The following is a 20,300-nucleotide window of genomic DNA, read 5'->3' on the forward strand; positions in this document are numbered from 1 at the left end:
TCCGAAGCTCACCAGGCACGAGCTGCCGCGTTCTAGTTGCGAGCGCGGGCACCGCCAGGGCGCGAGCTGCCGTGGCACGGTGCCACCGCCTGGCCGGAGCACCGCCGCCGCGGGGCATGAGGTGCCGCGCTGCAGGTGCCTGGGGCTACCAGCGTGGCCAACGCTGGGCGCGCGAGTTGCCGTGGTCGCCAGGAGCATGGGGCGAAAATGCCAGCTGCGTGGGTGGAGAGGAAAAGGGCAGGAGGGACATTTCACACGCCTCGTTGACTCGAATCCATGCTGGCACGAAGAGCTGGTGTGCCACGCAAGCAAAAGTGATAAATTTATAGCTGTTTTCTCTGTGAAAATGTACCGTTAAAATGCTATTTAAGAAGGTGCATCTGTTATAATGAAAAAAAAATTAAATCTCCCGTGATTCCATCACCTCCCTGCTCTCACCTCCTCCCCATCTTCTCCAGGAGCTCGCCAACCACGCGGTCGCTGCCACGCAAGCCACCGCCGGCGAGCGAGCCACGGGCGTGGCCTCGCTGTCCTGCAGGCCCCCGGCGCGGGGCGCTGCTGCCACGTAGGCCGCCGCCGGCGAGCAGGCCGCTGCCGCCGCGCACGCCGCGGGCGCGGCCCATGCTGCCCTGCAGACCGCTGCGCCCGGCGCGGGTGGAGGAGGTGGAGTGGCGGTGGTGGGAGTGGGAGGAGCGACGGACCAGGCGGATGCCGGGCGGGTTGGGGTCGGCGGCGGAGTCGAGCAAGAGGCGGGGCACGTCGCCGTGGTCGTGCCCGGACGAGGCCGACGAGGACTAGAGCGAGAAGCGGCAGGACGCCAGCGACAGCGACGCCTCCGAGTCGGAGCTGTTGCGGAGGAGCGGCGCCGACGCGAGGTCCGACGCCGCACCGTAGGCCGCCTCGGGCGAGCAGCCGCAGGCGCCGCCGCCGCGCAGGCTGCCGCTGGGGAGCAAGCCGCGGGCGCGGGCCACGCTGTTGCGCAGGCCGTAGGCGCGGGCTCCACGGCCGCTCTAACCGGCAGGCCAGCACCATCCACGACGCCGACCTGGTGCCTGGGCACAGCTGTGGATGACGACGACGTGCTCCCTCCCCTCCATCTCCGTTCTCTTCTCTTCCTCTGTCTCTACTCTCTCTCTCCGGCGCCGGTTTGAGCATGGAGGTGAGGCAGAGGTACAAGAACGGTGGCAGCCTAGGCAGGTCGACGCGCCATGGATTGGATTGGCCAGTGGTCACCGGCTGAAGTTCGTGACCTTAAGGTGTCTGTGCAAATGTCTCAGTGGCAGGTGCTGGGAAGAAGAAGGGGGTAACTCTACCATGAGCTGATGCAGGGTAACCGTATTTGCTTGTGCAGCCTACCAAACAAATGTCCGGTCCTCGGTCTGGCTATCTTCGTACACAGAAACAAACATGAGTAGTTGCACGCGATGAGCATGTCCCAATCCAGTCGGTCTCTGGCCAGCCATATGAGCCACCTCCAGGGAAACAAACACGCCCTCAGTTTCTTAGACACTGCACCGATGTATCATGTGTTTGTGCAGCTGTATCAAATGTTGTTTCCTAGTTATTCATGTGCATAGAACGCAATGTTGATCCTAAAGTAGCATGAACCTGTTGCTCGATCCTGGTGTGTTACACGTTGCAATCATAGTGAAGCATTGCTGTTCATGTGACTTAAACCAGTATTCATAGTCGATTCTCTGGCGTACCAAAATTCAGAGACAGGCCAATCAAACTCATTGAAAAGCACAGCCGAAAATGGTTCATCAATTGAAACATTGCAATTTACATCGCCACGGTGCTCACAAACAGTACAGGAGCTTAGTTAAGCCCTGTTCACAACAACAGACTATTTTTACATGATACTTGATCGGAAATCTAAGTCACGCACACAGCATGCAACCTCTGTCTATGCAGTCTCTTGGGCAACGTCGACGCAAGATTCTATTTCTTGACCGTCGACCTTGGCGGGCTTTGTTCGGCTGGCTGAATTTTGGCTGAAATTAGTTGAAAAACACTGTTCTATTTAAATTATTGTGAGTCGAACAAGCTGACTTCTGGGTAAACCGAACGGGCCGCTGAGTGCTTGAGCGTGCGGCCTTGTTGGGGTGGCATGTGAGCAGGCCACTGAGGCCTCGAATCCTTCCGTCTCGGGGAATAGATCTCGCAGGAGGTTGCACCGCTGCATGTCCAGTTCCGGCATCACCTGGGTGGCAAATGATGTGGACGCGAACCACGGTTACGTGCTGTCGTCAGGGACGCCGAGCACATCGAAGATCGCACAGAGTTATCCTTAGTTGTGGGAACAGAGGCCTCCCGTTATCGATGAGCTCCACCATTACGCTGACGCAGCCAAGGGACCAGACAGAGACCTGCGCATCGCAGTCGGGCTTCTCCAGCAACATCTCTGGCGCGTGGCGCCTGGTACCACACCGTGCCGGGCGGCTCCTATGGGGGGCGCTCGCGCCTGGTACCAGTACCACAGCGTGGTGGCCGGCTCGTATGGGGGGCGCTCGTCCGTGGACATGACGAGCCCAAAGTCAAATCTTGACAACGCTCCGCCCCTCGCCGACGAGGATGGAACAACGAGCGCTTCTTAGTAGCAAATATATTTTTATATTTGATGTCGTAAATATCAATATTCTTTTCTACAAATTTGACCAAACTTAAAATGACTTGACTTAAGGCAAACTTAAAACAATAAAACATCAATTATATTGGGACAGAGGGAGTAAGCTAAAGAGTAAAAAAAAAGACCGGCTCACTTATAAGACTAGAAAATGGAGCTTGTGAGAATGTGAAATGCTAGCACGCATAAGTTATCATGAACTGCATTTTGCATAAAATTATCTGACCAAACTATGCAATCTTGAATAGTAATTTGCCCACAAAAGTCAAATGAACTGAATCAAAGAGAAGGTTCAACCATCCTGAATCAGAGGCAAACATCCAAGCCATGCACAAAAAATTACAAGAACTTTTGAACCATCTAGCGTGGAACCAATGGAACAAACAGTTATCCACACTTCTTGTAATTAGCTTGGAGGGGAACAGCTTCACTGGAAAAAATGTCCTCCCACGCCCATGTAGTTGCAACTTGCAACAAGAGAAACAAACAGCTCTACAATTCTTGTTTTAAACCAAAACATACCTGCATCTCAAAACAAACAAAGTTAATGTGGAATGGTTGGCGTCCTTTCCTTTCCTATACTAAATACAAGATACAAAACAGTGTCCAGAGTGAACCAAGTTTGAACAATCCTAGTGTACATCGAGTAGCCTCAGCTGGATTGTCTCTACAAATTGTCTGCATACCCATAGACGAGCAATTCCAGACCTGAATTCTTGACAGAATAAAATACCCCAGCAGATGCTAAACATCATAGGTATGATTTGATGTAACAAATGAACAGCCTTGTCAGAGTCATCTTCATCAAGCATTGGCTAAGGTGGTGTTTGGATCCGGTGACTAAAATTTAGGAGGTGTGTCGGGAGGATGTTGCATGGGGTATTCGGATGCTAATAAAAAAATAAATTACATAAGCCGTCAGTACTCCATGAGACGAATTTTTTAAGCATAATTAATCCATCCTTAACATATGTTAACTGTGGCACCACATTATCAAATCATGGACTAATTAGGCTTAAAAGATTCGTCTCGCAAATTAGTCGCAAACTATACAATTAGTTTCGTAATTAGTCTATATTTAATACTCCATGCATGTCAAACATTCGATGGGACAACGACTAAAATTTAGGAGAGGCAACCAAACACCACCTAACTCATTGCATCGGGTGAAAAAAAGATGAGATGTGCACAGTGCACTGTCAGAAATGTAATGCAGCTCGATGTAGTGAAGGCAACTTGTGATGCACTGCTTGGACTTCTCTTTGTTTTGGTTCGGCAGGCTTTGTACTTGGTTGCTTTGTTTTTTCCCAACTTCTCTTAATGAAATACATGCAATGCACATTCTTGAAAAACCTTACTGCTTGGACAACTTGTGTAGCTGATGAACAGTTACTAAGAAGCATCTCTAATCTTTTGGTACATCATCCTGTATATGGTTGCTCCTTCAAGCTCTGCATGGATTTCTTGCTCTGTCCGGATTCCCATTGGGTTGTCCAGAAGCCATCCTTCATGGTCACACTGAAGATCTTGATCGACATAATTAACATGTGCCAAAATACCAGAGTACCCATCAAACCTTTCTCTCATGTCTACAGCTACTTCTAGTACATCTGATTGTATGAAAACCTAGTATCAATACACTGAGATGTTAGCTTGAAGAAATGAAGGACATGTGTGCAGACATGGTAGACACATGGGAGATCACAACAGCAAAAACTAAAATGAAGTACATGACGAAAACTGGCCTTAGTTCAAAATTAAAATGTATGGCATGAATGCATTAGGTTATCTTGATTTAACTATCGCCATGCAATGAGTAGAGCAATGATTATTACAGCATTTGGAAGTAACTGGTTCATGCCTTTGAGATTAGAAAGACAAAGCTTGGAATACAGAATTGACATACCCGTCCACCTAAACAGAGATTTTTTGTGATTGAATCGACCAATGGTTGCTGCAGAACTCTTCTTTTGTGATGTCTCTTTTTGAAGTGTGGATCAGGACACTACAAAACCAGCAAATAGTCATTGAAATCTCACTTCCATTTCCATAACATCAGGAAATAACAAAGCACTGAATCAGAATAGTTATCACCGAGCCGACAGATATAACTAAAGGACTGATGCAGGACCCAGCTACACTCACCAGTATTGAAACAAGTGACAAGGGACCAGGGTATGACGATATGATTTTCTGAAAAGATACTGTTGCATTTGCAAACATAAAACAGCTGTGGAAAGAGAATAATTAATTTCAAGTGCTGTTACATTACTGCACCGGTAAGAAAGAGCAAATGCTGAATTCAGATGTCAGGCAACTTACACATTCATAAGCTCCAATTCATTCACCCAGAACTGTGCCCGCTCCACCAACTACAGAAACAGAATAAGTAGAACATCACGAAACTACAATTTTAACAATGCATGAGTACCGGATACAATTCGAAGGCTCCTATCTTTGGTACAAACCAAACCTAATTTGGAAGGCTCACATAGAAAACAAATGCAAATTTAAATTATTTGCTTGGACGCTAATACAAGGCAAAATTCTCATGGCAGACAACTTGGAGTCTTCGAATTATGTGCAATGGACCGCTCGAGACTGGTGTACACTTATGCCTCTTATGCCAAAATGTTTCAACGGCCTGGCAATCTATGTAATGTGGAACCTCTGGAAAGAATGAAACTGAATGATCTTTGAGAATTGTTTCCAAACAGCACAGTGAGTGCCTTTGAAAGCAAAATAAGACATCGACTGTGGTTCATTTTCTTTGCTTCGTGCTGTGAGAGTGCAGGCTGTGTGCTGTATCACGCTTTGGGTGGACTGTGATGGGATAAGTCTCTGTGTTGGCTGGTCTTTGTGGGGCTGCAGCATCCTGGTGGCTGCATGGTGGTCTTGCTGCTCAAGGATAACATCCTTGACTGGCTAGGACAGCATCTTAGCATCTAGAACAGCACCTTAACATCTAGGACAGCATCTTAGCATCTAGGACAGCACCTTAGCATTTAGGACAGCACCTTAGTATCTAGGACAGCATCGGCATATGCTTGGCTGGCTAGCAGCCTATAAATATGTATCCCCGGCATTTGTGTGAGAAATAAACCAGAAAATTGCCCTAACTCCTAGTGTCATCCTCTCTCGATGAGAGTAAGAATTCTGCTACTACCAAGAGTAAGAATTCAGCGACTAACAAGTGGTATCAGAGCTGTACTATCATGTAGCCTGAGCATCTCCTGCTCATCTCCTTTCCCAGCCGCGCAACAGCCCCAGCTGGGAGCAGCAGCAGCTCCGGCCGCTCCTGCTCACTCCTCTCCCTCTGCGCAGCCCTCTCCCCACGCAGCAGCCCCCCCCCGGTAGCGCGTCATGTCCGCAGGGCAGTCTCAGCGCTCGGTCGCCTCGACCACGCGGTGTCGGCAGGAGGCCGAACTTGCCGCGACAGAGGAACGCGAGCGAGCGGCGGCAGAGACCGCTGCGGCGGCGGCAAGGGCGTCGAGGCTGGCAGCGGCGGAGCTAGCAGCAGCTAGAGCGGAGGCGGAAGCAGCGGCGGCGGCGGATGCAGCGCGTGCGGTGGCAGCAGAGGTCGAGGCTCTGCGCGGCAGCATCAGTAGCTCTGTTTCTGCTGACGACAGCGCCGACGCGGACCTCGACGCCGACACGCACGCTCAAGAGCGCGGCGGCAGCCCAGACAGGCGCAGACGCGCCGGTGGCGCTCCTGGAGGAGGCGCGCACGGAGGTGGCGCTCCAGGAGGAGGCGCGCACGGCAATGGTGGCGGACGGGTCGATGGAGAGCACAGCCTTCACGGGTAGCGTGGCTCTCTCTCCCCGGATCGATACCGTGGTTACCACGGGCTCCAGGCTGTTGTCAGAGACGTCGGCCCCGGCGGTGGGTGGCCTACCCTCACTAAGACCAACTATGTCGAGTGGGCTGCGGTGATGAGGGTAAAGTTCCAGGTGCGGCACATGTGGGAGGTAGTCCGGTACGGCGACGTCGACTACGACCAGGATCGACGGGCGTTGGATGCCCTCATCGCTGCAGTCCCGTCCGAGATGCAGTTCTCGCTTACCAACAAGCGGACTGCCAAGAAGGCTTCAGACGCCATCGCTGCGGCACGCATCGGCAGCGACCGCGCCCGCAAGTCCACACTGCAGGCACTTCGCAAGGAGTGGGAGAACCTGGCCTTCAAGCCAGGTGAGGACGTTGATGACTTTGCTCTTCGTCTCAACACTCTGTTGCAGAAGATGGTGCAGTTCGGCAACGACACCTACGGCGAGGAGAGAGCTGTCGAAAAGCTCTTCCGCTGCGTCCCCGAGAAGTACAAGCAGATGGCTCGCTCAATCGCGTCCCTGCTGGATCTCTCCACGATGTGATCGAGGAGGCGATAGGTCTCCTCAAGGTCGTCGACAGCGATGAGCCACAGTCTCTCTCGGGGCCCATCACCACTGGCGGGAAGCTCCTTCTCACTCGGGAGCAGTGGGCTGCCTGCCAAGGTGACCGGAAGAAGGGAAAGCCTTCTTCCGCGACAGGCGGCCGCAAGCGTGGCAAGCCGCTCAAGGCGCACAGAGACGCCCAGGCCGGGGCGCGAGGACGTGCCAAGGGTGATGCCCGCGGAGGTGCCCAGGGCGGCGCCGCCGGCAAGCACAAGCCGACACGAGACGACACCTGCCGCAACTGCGGCCAGCTTGGCCATTGGGCCAAGGACTGTCGACAGCCACGACGCGGCCAAACCCACATCGCACAGGCGGAGGAGGAGCCGACTCTGTTCATGGCACATGCAAGCATCGAGCTACCTCCAGCGGCACCGGCTGCTGCGGCTCTCCTCCACCTTGACGAGCCAAAAGCACACGCCCTCCTCGGCGACGGCTCCGGCAACGACAAGACTGACGAGTGGTGCCTCGACACCGGCGCCACCCATCACATGACCGGTCGGCGGGAGTTCTTCACCGAGCTTGACTCTAGCGTCCGAGGCTCCATCAAGTTTGGGGATGCCTCCGGCGTGGAGATCAAGGGCGTCGGCTTCGTCATCTTCACCACCGTGTCTAGTGAGCACAGGCTGCTCAACGGAGTTTACTACATCCCCGCGTTGAGGAACTCCATCATCATCCTGGGACAGCTAGATGAGAACGGTTCGCGCGTGGTGGTTGAGGATGGAGTCATGAGGATTTGGGATCGCCGTCGCCGCCTTCTTGCCAAGGTATCCAGAAGCGCAAATCGACTCTACGTCCTTAACGTGCAGGTGGCACAACCCCTCTGTCTCACTGCTCGTCGGGATGACGAGGCATGGCAGTGGCACGAGCGCTTCGAGCACCTTCACTTCGAGGCCCCGAAGCGGCTCAGTGCCACGGAGATGGTGCGAGGCCTGCCGTGCCTCGACCATGTGGAGCAGCTCTACGACGTCTGCGTGTTGACGAAGCAGAGGCGACTCCCCTTTCCCCAGCGGGCGAGCTTTTGAGCCAAGGAGAGGCTCGAGCTTGTGCACGGGGACTTGTGTGGCCCGGTGACACCGGCCACACCGGGAGGACGACGCTACTTCCTGCTGCTCGTCGACGACCTCTCCCGCTACATGTGGGTGATGGTCCTCGGCAGTAAGGGAGAGGCTGCGGACGCCATGAGGCGCTCGCAGGCTGCTGCAGAGGCGGAGTGCGGCCGCAAGCTGCGCGTGCTGCGCACCGACAACGGCAGCGAATTCACGACGGCTGAATTCGCGTCGTGCTACGCTGATGAGGGCATTCAGCGCCACTACTCCGCGCCGTACAGCCCGCAGCAGAACAGCGTCATCGAGCGGCGCAACCAGACGGTTGTGGGGATGGCTCGGGCCCTTCTCAAGCAGAGGGGGATGCCGGCTGTCTTCTGGGGAGAGGCGGTGGTGTCGGTCGTCTACATCCTCAACCGCTCGCCTACCAAGGCGCTCGACGGCAGGACGCCGTACTCTGCCGTACGAGGCTTGGCATGGGCGCAAGCCGGCAGTCTCCCACTTGCGGGTCTTCGGCTGTCTTGCGTTCGCCAAGGAGCTTGGCCACATCAGCAAGCTCGACGACAGGAGCACTCCGGGAGTGTTTATCGGCTACGCGGAGGGCTCGAAGGCCTACCGCATTCTCGACCCAAAGACACAGCGTGTGCGCACGGCGTGCGACGTTGTGTTCGACGAAGGGCGAGGATGGGCGTGGGACAAGGCAGTGGACGACGGCTCGGCTCCGACGTACGACGACTTCACTGTCGAGTACGTCCACTTCGAGGGAGCTGGGGGAGTAGGCAGCTCTTCTTTGACGAGCGCGTCTACCCCAGTCCCCGAGCCTCCACCGACCCCGGCGACTGCTACTCCGACAGCACCACACTCTCCAGCCAGGACCTCGGCTGCGATGAGTTCTTCGCCGGCTCCACCACAGCCGGCACCGCCACGCACTCCAGCACCTCTCCGGGCACGTCTACTCCAACACTAGCTCGTGTCGAGCACAGCCCGGTTGAGCTCGCTACTCCGCTCTCTCACGACGAGGAGCGCATCGACGCATACCACGACGGCGAGCCGTTGCGGTACCGTACGATGGAGAACCTTCTCGGCGACCAGCCGGTGCCGGGACTGGTGCCTCACGACCTGGAGGCGCAGTTGCACCTTGCGTGTGACGACGGTGAGCCTCGGTCGTTTGCAGAGGCCGAGAGACACGCGGCATGGCGCACCGCGATGCAATTGGAGATTGTGGGTGTACAAGCTGAAGAGGGATGAAGCCGGCGCCATCATCAAGCACAAGGCTCTCTTGGTGGCACGAGGTTTCGTGCAGCAGGAGGGGGTCGACTTCGACGACGCCTTTGCTCCCGTGGCACGGATGGAATCCATGCGACTCCTCCTTGTGCTAGCTGCCCAGGAGGGCTGGCGTGTTCATCATATGGACGTCAAGTGGGCGTTCCTTAACGGCGACTTGAAGGAATTGCGATCCCCGGCAAGGAGGGCAAGGTGCTCCGCCTGCGCAAGGCCCTCTATGGCTTGCGGCAGGCACCGAGGGCGTGGAATGCCAAGTTGGATTCCACGCTAAAGGGGATGGGCTTCGAGCAAAGCCCGCACGAGGCGGCCATCTACCGACGGGGCAGTGGAGGAAATGCTCTGCTGGTGGGTGTCTACGTCGACGACTTGGTGATCACCGGCACCAAGGATGCGGAGGTGGCGGCATTCAAGGAAGAGATGAAGGCCATCTTCCAGATGAGTGATCTGGGGCCTCTCTCCTTCTACCTGGGAATCGAGGTGCACCAGGATGACTCCGGAATCACGCTTCAACAGACTGCCTACGCCAAGCGCATTGTTGAGCTAGCTGGGCTCACCGACTGTAACTCAGCTCTCACTCCGATGGAGGAGAGGTTGAAGCTGAGCCGCGACAGCACGACAGAGGAGGTGGACGCTACACAGTACCGGCGTCTTGTGGGGAGCCTTCGCTACCTCGCCCACACACGGCTAGACTTGGCATTCTTCGTCAGCTACGTTAGTCGGTTCACGCAGCGACCGACGACAGAGCACCAGTAGGTTGTGAAGAGGATCATCCGCTACGTTGCGGGGACTCTCGACCACGGCATCTACTACCCTAGGTGCCCTGGGGTGGCACACTTCGTCGGGTACAGCGACAGCGACCACGCCGGTGACATCGACACCAGCAAGAGCACGAGCGGGATCCTCTTCCTCCTCGGCAAGTGCCTCGTTAGCTGGCAGTCGGTCAAGCAGCAGATGGTGGCCCTGTCCAGCTGCGAGGCCGAGTACATAGCGGCCTCCACCACTTCAACTCAGGTGCTCTGACTCGCTCGATTGCTTGGTGATCTCCTCGGCAGAGACACTAGAGCAGTGGAGCTCAGGATGGACAACAAGTCCGCTCTGGCCCTGGCAAAGAACCCCGTTTTCCATGAACGGAGTAAGCACATCTGGGTGAGGTACCACTTCATCCGAGGCTGTTTGGAGGAAGGGAGCATCAAGGCAAGCTACATCAACACCAAGGACCAGCTTACGAACCTGCTTACCAAGCCTCTTGGGAGGATCAAGTTCCTTGAGCTCTGCTCCAGGACCGGGATGGTTCAACTTTTCCACAAGACGACGCACAAGACTTAGGGGGAGAATGATGGGATAAGTCTCTGTGTTGACTGGTCTTTGTGGGGCTGCAGCATCCTTGTGGCTGCATGGTGGTCTTGCTGCTCAAGGACAACATCAAGGACAACATCCTTGACTGGCTAGGACAACATCTTAGCATCTAGGACAACACCTTAGCATCTAGGACAACATCTGTTTTAGCATCTTGGCATATGCTTGACTGGCTAGCAGCCTATAAATATGTATCCCCAACTCCTCAGGTTGGCATGACATTTGTGTGAAAAATAAACCAGAAAATTGTTCAACTCCTAGTATCATCCTCTCTCGATGAGTGTAAGAATTCTGCTACTACCAATAGTAAGAATTCAGCGACTATCAGACTGCTTGAGGTTCCCAGTGCTTTGTTTCTAAAACTGTTTTGAACTCTCTTTCTCTCTTAAACTTAAAGGCAAAGCTCCTGCCACTTATACATCCAAAAAAAAAAAAAATCCAATCCAGAAACTAAACAAGCTGAAACCTTAAAACCAATTAAAACCTTTTGGCGGATTTCTAACCCAAGGTAGTTCTGCCTCTTGCCAGAATTCTTCGCGTGCCAAATCAAGAACCTCCCACTACCTGGACATCAAGATTCCCTGAGAACATCCTTCTACAAGCAACCAACTGTCACAGTGATAAAACTAAATAAAAGTAGCACTTGCGCACCGCAGCCGATGTCGACCATGAGGGGAAGCAGGGGGTCGTCGAACACCTCCTTCCACTCTGGTGGCTCCGTGGGCTCCTACGCACCGCAAAACAGAGCACAAATTAGCGGAAAAATACGAGTGCCTGTGCTCGCTTGGCAATCTTGAAAAAATGGGTGGGGAATTAGGAGTGCTTTACCGAGAAGGATGAGCTGAGCGGGTTCACGTGCTGACGTATGCGCATGTGATGGCCCCTCTGCGTACAGAGATGGATGAGCGGTAAGATTGGTATAGCACCGGGGATAGGGACCAAGAGAACAAGGGTGGCGGCAGACGTTGGGGTACAGAGGCCGGAGGTTGAGGTCGGCGTACTCCTTGTCCACGGCGTCGGGGCTCTGCGCAGCGGAACACCGAGCCCGGGACGAGGGAGGGCGGCGGGCGGAGGGGAGGCGGCAGCACAGGGTGGCCGCAGCCGTCCAAGCCATGCTGCGCTAGGGTCTCTCGGCTGCCGGTCTGCCGCTCGCTGCCGCCGTGCAGAAAATTGGATATTTGCCATACTCAACAATGTTTTTTTGGGGTAAATTTACCATTTTTAAGATGGGCACGGGGTATAAAAAAGACTGTCATATACTGGTATAAGCGTTTTTTTTTTCAAACACGCAATAGAGCTGCGTATGAATATATTAAGAATACTAGTATAAATGTTAACCTCATATCTAATATTAGCTAGCTAACTAGTAACTACCTATTAGCTAAAGGGTATTTAGATGCACACCTAATGAAAATGCTACTGAGATAGTTATTAGCTGCTATTATCCTATTTGGTCCAACTAGTAAAATAATTATTATCTAGAGGTCTAGTTAATAATTAGCTATTTTATTAAAAATGCTACTGAGATAGTTATTAGCTGCTATTATCCTATTTGGTCCAACTAGTAAAATAATTATTATCTAGAGGTCTAGTTAATAATTAGCTATTTTATTAATTGCACCTGTTTAGATAAAAAAAGATAATTATTAACATAGAGCTATTATCTATAAGGATCTAAACGGGGCCTTAATTTTTGAGAAATTTCAATATTTGATGTTGAATTCACTCGTCTTACTTCCTTTTCTTTTGAGATTACATAGTATGATGCAAACACTCACAATGCACGCATACTCATTCTTATGAACGCACGCACGCTCACATGTCATTCAAAATTTGATATTTCATCTGCAAATTCTTTCGATTCAGGTGTTTTTTGTCTACTTTTCTCAGTTCATGTATCCTCTTTTTATTTTTAAGCCACCTGAAGGGATAAATTTGTCCATGACCTTATGTTTAGGCATGTTGGAGCACATGCGCCTCCTCGGCATGGCGTGTTGTGTAGCGCGGTTGGCCCGCAGCCATTGCCTGCTGCAATTGTGCATCCGACTGCTTTGCGACTACCTTTGCGTCATGTCGCCGTGTCCCGCACAAGTTTGCTCATGTCGCCACCACCACTGCCCCACCGTGCCACCACGATCGCATGGACCTATGTCACCTACCCACCACCCTTGGCCATAAGAAGGGCGTAGCAATGACAGGCCGAATCACTCTCACTTACAGGCACGGTCTGATGCGAGCAACGTCGCTGAAGAAGACCTTTCTGTAGCCTTGTGTCTCGCGCGGATTGTTGGCAAACGCCGAAGATGCTGCCGCCATGGCAATGCTCCTACGATGGTCTCAAACGGCCCCATTCACGGCCTTGCATAGTGTTGTTTTCCATTTAGACATGGTGTGACGTCTGGTGGTAGCGAGTGCTGAGATGGGCAGGTGCCGGAGCACGGAAGGTTACTTCTCAATGCTAGAGCAGTTGCGACAAGTATGGGGGACTCGATGGCGGCGATGAAGAATAGAAGAGAGAAGAAAGACATGCCTAGGGAGGAGGGTTGGTTTAGGTGAAAGACCCATTTAGGTTATGGTAATTAAGTGACAATACTATAGATTTTAGTTAATGATCAATACGACCATTTAGACTAACATCATTTGCTAGTGTTTTTCAAGATAGTTCAAAGGGTGCAGAAGTGGCTTCAACTTAGGCAAAGTGATGAACTTAGGCGAAGTGAATCAACACCTCAAACAAAATATTAGAAGCTGAGTATGCACACCGTTCATGAGGTGGACATGACCTCTTGCCGTCGATGCAATTGAGTCCCTGAACATATGCACGCACCCACGTAGGAGGAGGAGACACGAACGCTGTCACGGCCATGAGGCGGCGATGGTAGGTGCGAACGCAATGCTAGAGGCCTATAGAGCTGAAGAGGGAGTACACGAAGGCGAGCACCTGGAAGGAGACAAGGTCAGAGTTTGCGTGGTCTCATCGGCACCGGGGTCGCCCATGCAGTCGGTGTCGTCGGCGAGCCTGGAGGAGGGCCGCCACGCCATGCACAGGAAGACGGTGAGAGTGAGAAGGGAGTTCACACATTCACGATGCCGTTCAGCGTGGTGACATGGATGCTAGTGCGCCCCTAGCAGCCTTCGCCTATCACAATGTCGCCCTCCGTGCGGAACCTGGTGAAACCACAAACCAACCCAATCCATTGTTTCATCGAGCCAACATTGAAACTATTGGAAACCAACCCAGCGTGTTCCATATGCTACACAAGCGGGTAGGGGCGGAAATTAACCAAAACCCGGGAACCCCGGACCATGTACATGCCTTTGAGTAGGTCCTAGCTGGAAATTAAACTGGCATCTTGAAATCAATTCAGATGGTACCCTACTCTATTCGAGCCGGGCACGCCATGTTCCTGCGGCCGGGGCGGATTTCTCGATCAATGTCCGAGCCGCACACGCCATGTTGTGCAGAGCTGACCTCTGTAGCACGGTTTATATATAGTGTTATTAATAATAGATAACATATACCAAGCCTATTTATTGTCCCGAAAAACACTACTACAGAAACTATTTTTAGGGACGGCTCGTAACCCTTTGTAGGGGCGGTTTGGCTAGCCACCCCTACCGAACCGTCTCTACAAATCATGCATTTGTAGGGGCGGTTCTCAGGCCGCCCCTACAAATCTATTTGTAGGGGCGGCTCGTATTAATAGGGGCGACTATAGTACCAGCCGCCCCTACAAATTTATTTGTAGGGGCGGCTGTAGTACTAGCCGCCTCTATAATACCTGTTTGTAGGGGCGGTTCAATCTAGAACCGCCCCCTACAGTACATTTTCCCGTAAAAAAAATCAAATTTACAATTCAAATTCGACCAGAACACTGTTTGTTTCTGCGTATTCCATCCAGCGTTTGCGTTGCCGAACGCCCCACGACCAATGTTCCGAACCGCGTTCGCGCTGCCGAACGCCCTGCGACCAGCGTTCCGAACCGCGTTTGCATTGCCGAACGCTCTGCGACCAACGTTCTGAACCACGTTCGCGTTGCCGAACGCCCTGCGACCAGCATTCCGAACCCCTTAGATTACAAGCACAAGAGTATTATATAAACTACAATTACAAGTCCAATTCACAAGAATATATACAATCCGTCATTAAATATACAAATTCCATACACATTGTTATCAACATCCTAGAGCTAGCCTTTTAGTCTCACGAAGGTGTTGGTACTGAGGATTTCTACCTAAGTTAGACTCTCGGTCATGGTAGGCACCTTTGACGTGTACAATCTGGTCCAATATGAAGTTGCAAAGGTCGCCGATGAGCTCTAAGAGTTGGTCATCCTTGTATGGGTCTATTTTCATTCCTTTCTCTTCTTTCCACCACAAGAGAACAAGTTTCGGTTTAGTATTTCATACCATGTATGAAGTTTTTATACTACGGGTGAAGAGATTCAAACTTACCCTTAAGGGGTGTCTCCTGTAGGCACCGGTGTTACTCATCGTAGAACATATATAGTATCCACAATGTGCACTCCCAGGGTTCTACTTAGGGCACTGTGTGTTTTGCATATGAAAATATTAAGTAATACTTTTGACAGCCATGTAATGGAGTACTGAAGAAGTAAGTTACACTTACCGCACATAGTGTTTTTATAGCCAGCTTTTCCTTCCTTGCTGGATCATGCCTTCCATGATGATTAGTGACATAGAACCTAAATGCCATGTTCGAATTATTTTAGCAAATATAACTTGTTAGTATCCAAAAGTAAACGTTATAAGTATGTATACAAATATATAAGCTGATGAGGATTGTCGATATGTATACGTCTTGAGAATCGATATGAAGTCTTTGTATGTCACTGGGTCCCTATCTATTGAATCAAAGACCCATGCCATGCTCCTCCCGACATCGATGGCTATACAAATCTAGTGGTTGCTGCATGGATTTAATCATAGAACTAGATAAGCTCTTTTACATCGAATAAAATATATTGAACAAAGCTTTAAGTATAGAGTTGAACTTACTCGAAGTTATATGGTAGCCATATAGTAGAGTGTTGTTGGAGAGTTTTGAAAGCCAAGGCAATGTATGCGGCAACCTTAAGGGACTCTTCCCTTAGTTTCGCCGTACGGATGTGGTCTTTCTCCCGAAGAGTCTTTGCAGCAGCTAGCTCTTTGGCATCCAGTTTCCATTGTTTAGGGCAATTAAAATTTATTTGGGCTATAGCTTGAGGGTCTAGATACCTGGCTTTCACACTTGGCATTTGTTTGATAATGTGCACTTGCATTCTACAAATCACGGTGTGGGTTAGTTACAATAAAATTCAAAGATTATATTCATATCATATCAGGAGGACAAGGACTTACAGGCACTATGTGCGAATTAGATTCATCTCCATTTCTCCTAGGTGAAAGCATGTGTGTATGTCATTGAAGTCAAAGACAATTTTCTTGGTTGGGCTTCCAAATGTGCCGGTGGGGAAGCATGCTTGTATGAGGTCTATGCTCGTTGGGAGAACACGCAAGTACCAATCATGGAACCTTCTCATTCCAAGTGGTAGGCGCTGGATGTCTCGGTTTGGTAGGAAGGGCTTGCCTCTTTCATATGTTTTCGGGCAATCCTTTGACCATTTGATGTCATCAACATTTGGATACTACTTTGCAATTTGGTGGAGTTTGCTAGTGACGGCCTCCTCAGAACCCCGTGATGGGACCTTTTTAACTTGATTCTTAGGCTTGAACTAGTCATAGGAATACCACTTGGACACCGACGAGATGTCTTTCATCAGAACATAAACTGGCCTTATGATGATTAGATGCTTCTTTCAAAGTTCCTATTTAGGCACGTCCTCATCTTCTTATGCATCACCTTCTTTAGGAGGCACTCGTTGTTCATGTATCGGTTGTGCTTGTTGAGAAGACTGTGGCATCTCATCATGCACTTGCTCGGTACGAGCTGGAGAAGGTTGTGGCATCTTATCAGGCACATGCTCGCTAGGAGGCGGGGAAGAATGTGGCATCTCAGGAATGTGGTGGTCATGAGATGGTGAAAATATCTCTCCGACCTCAACAACTTGCTCCAAATTTGGGAGAGGGAGACGCGGCGAAGAAGCAGTCAATATAATATCCCGTTTGTGTTAGAGGATGAACTGCCCCATAACGTCTCCAAGTAACACCAGTCCCTCAGGAGTTGTGTAGTCTATCCTCCACTGCATGAACTCGGGCTTTACGGTATGCACCTCGACCATAGTGTAGTCCGGCGGTATCTTATTATTGTGGTGTAAGCCACCGGGAGAATGTGCCACACCCGTTGCCACCTCCATCACAGTGTTCTGCCGGTCGCTAAGAAACACCAAGGTGCAACTAGTTGGTTCCCGTATGCGATCGATGGGGATTGTGGCTGCAGTGGAACCTTGGTTGCTAGGAACTTTCGGAGGGCTGCCAACTAATGCCAGTTCTCCTAGCGGCGTCACTAATATCCGTGGCTCTGTAGATAGTCCTTGCTCCTCCAGCGCCTTCGCAAATAGAGCCTTTACTTGGAGCTCAAGATTAGTCTCCCAGTCTCTATCATGTTTCTTGTACATGTGCCTGTCCTCTTCGAATCCTTGCTTACAAGTCGTCCTTTTCCCTAGCCCCCTGGTGCGGCCTATGTGCTCCTTATTTTCCAAGCCAAGGCTAAGCTCGTCCCTCTCTCTAGAAGGATTGAATGAGCCCTTCTCCTTGCCTTCAGCATATTTTAGTATCCTTGATACTGCCTCTTGGGTCTCCAGCTTATCAAACTATTAGATGTTGCTTGATTTAATACAAACTGATTTATTTTTTGTGACAATTACTAGCTTGCTTCAATAGATAAGCTCAAACAAAACACAGAACTAGTGCTTAGGTCATGCTGCATCATGCATAAAAAACACTGACATCAAAGTTGTTGATTAGTGACTGTGAGAGATTAAGTTTCCTAATTTTCCAAAGACAACTAAGATATTTTACAAAATCATAGACAAAAGGTTTGGGTCATATGGATGGAAAAAAATTGGAATATAAAGAGCAATCAACGAAACTGAATATTCATTAACATTGTTATCTCAAGGAACCTAGAAGAAGTGAAGAACGCCAATGCAACTTTTGTATCCATACAACACTGTTCATTACTATTCCACATGATTTCATAGCACTGTTCCCCTTTGAGAGAATCTCATGCTCCTAATACTACATAACAGTACAAAGGACGGACAACCAAAAAATGAGGATAAAATTCAGGATTTATTAATTTCAAAATCAACTATCTATCTACCAGGGGAAACTATCCATAACAAAAAAAGGAAGGCATTTTGTAGTGGCATAATTTAGCACTGATCCAAACACACTAGCCAATGCAACTTGCCGCAGCACTCATATACAAAGAAAAACAAATAGATTTAAATTCAACACATCCATTCGATGCCACCAAGGAGAACATGCCTAATGAACTGGCCATGATGATGAGAGGTCACTGCTGCTGATTGAGCCATTGAAGGAAAAACAAAAAAAACAGTGCAAAGAGCTGGAAGAAAGCATCAGCACACTCATCGGAGAGCTCGAGAAGGAGTGCGGACGCCGGTGGAGGTGCGCGGACGCCGGAGAGCACGAGAAGGAGTGCGGACACCGGTGGAGGTACGCGGAGGCCGCCCGCCGTTGGAGTTGTGGATGGTAGGGAAGGAGTGCGGACGCCGGAGAGCTCGGGCACCGTGGCCTCTCGCCGTGGGAGGAAGCATGGACGGCCGACGCACCTGGACCACAGGAGGGCGGGGAGCAGGCCGCGGCACCTCAAGGTCGAAAACCCTAGCGCCGTCGGCCGGGTGCGGGGAGGGGGCGCGTGGGTGAAGGGAGGGGCGCGCGGGTGCAGGGAGGGGGCGCGGGCGTCGGGAGAGGTCCGAGAGGCGGCGTTGGTGGGGCGCCGGGGAAGGAGTGGGCAGCCTGACGGCGTCGGAGGAAGAAGAGAGCGTCCTACAGGTTTTCACCCGTGCGCCCTTGTATTTATACTTAGGCCGATTTCTAGGGGCGGTTTCTGATCCAGCCGCCCCTACAAATGCATTTGTAGGGGTGGTTTCTGATCCAGCCGCACCTAGGGGCGGTTCCTGATCCAACTGCCCCTACAAATATTTTCTATTTTTTTAAATTATTAATTCTGTATTTTTATATCACAAAAACACAAAGTAATATAAAAACAATTGTATTTTTAAAACTTCGACTATGATTTTATGACATTAAATAAAATAAAATGAAAATATTGTAAACATAAAAATTGTATAACTCATCAACATGTACAACTTTTATTTTTGTCATCTTGTCATGTGACTTTGTTTGAACGATTCAAAATTTAAAATTCAAACAATTTCAACTTGAAACAATATTTTGAAAGAGTAAATGATTTCAGATAAAAAACTCATGAATACCAAAGTTGTAGAACTCATCAATATGTACAACTTTTATGTTGATAATATTTTCATTTGACCAAATTGAAATAGTTGAAATTTTGAATTTCAATGAATGGCAACTTTAAACAAGATTTTGAAATCTTAAATGATTTCAACAATAAAAGTCGTGAACATAAAAGTTGTTGAACTCGTCACTATCTACAAATTTTATTTTGGTCACTTCTTCATGTGATAAAGTATTTGTAAACATTGTTCACAAATTCACATATGACTCATAGTTTCATGAACTATACGAGAAACATGTTGATTTGTGAACAATGTTTACTATCACTTTGTCAGATGAAGAAATGATCAATATAAAATTTGTAGATCTTGATGAGTTATACAACTTTGATATTCATCACTTTTTCAGCTGAAATCATTTAATGGTTGAAAATCTCATTTGAACTTGTCATTTTTTTAAATTTGAAAATTTAAAGTGCTCAAACTTTGTCAAATGAAAAAGATGACCAAATCAACACACTAACTTGATAGGGCATGATTTTAGAAAATTTTAGGAAAAAAACCATCACATTTGGAGTTAGTATGAGGGTGAAAGATTAGTTACAAATTTTGCCTAGAGATTAAAAAGAAAAATCACAACTGTTCATGATGATCAATGATGAACAAGTGTGATTTCTCCTTTTAATCTGTGGCTGAAACTTGTAACTAGTTTTTCTCCCTCATACTAACTCCAAATGTAATGGTTTTTTTTTCCTAAAATTTTTTAAAATCATGCTCTATCATTTTAGTCTAGTCATCTATCTTTGTCACTAAGTTTGAATAATTCAATTTTTGAATTTCAGAAAATGACAGCTTTAAACCTGATTTTCAAACACTAAATGATTTTAGTTGTAAAGGTGATGAATATAAAAGTTGTATAATTCATCAAGACCTCCTACTTTTATTTTGGTCATTTCTTCATTTCATAAAGTGTTAAGTAATTTCATAAAGTTTTAGTAGTAATAGAGTGGATGTTCAAATAGATTTATCTGGATGTTACAAAGGGTAGTCTCACACACATGCATAAATGTAGTCTCACACACATATAAAATATGTAGTCTTACACACATACATAAATATATAGTCTCACACGCATGCATAAATGAAGTCTTA

General features: G+C 49.5%; 1 protein-coding gene across 1 annotated transcript; it reads right to left on the reverse strand.

The window, feature by feature from the left end:
* Positions 1-2,850: 2,850 nt before the first annotated feature.
* Positions 2,851-11,923, reverse strand: LOC136452254 (uncharacterized). Its single transcript, XM_066452874.1, has 9 exons — positions 11,702-11,923; positions 11,566-11,622; positions 11,389-11,464; positions 11,222-11,301; positions 4,949-4,998; positions 4,772-4,856; positions 4,533-4,631; positions 3,776-4,252; positions 2,851-3,441 (listed from the first exon to the last, which is right to left on the reverse strand). The coding sequence occupies exons 1-8, from the start codon at positions 11,849-11,851 to the stop codon at positions 4,019-4,021; spliced, it is 831 nt and encodes a 276-aa protein (XP_066308971.1). The 5' UTR covers positions 11,852-11,923; the 3' UTR covers positions 2,851-3,441; positions 3,776-4,018.
* Positions 11,924-20,300: the final 8,377 nt, after the last annotated feature.

The sequence above is a fragment of the Miscanthus floridulus genome, chromosome 5 (assembly GCF_019320115.1).
Source record: "Miscanthus floridulus cultivar M001 chromosome 5, ASM1932011v1, whole genome shotgun sequence".
NCBI lineage: Eukaryota > Viridiplantae > Streptophyta > Magnoliopsida > Poales > Poaceae > Miscanthus > Miscanthus floridulus.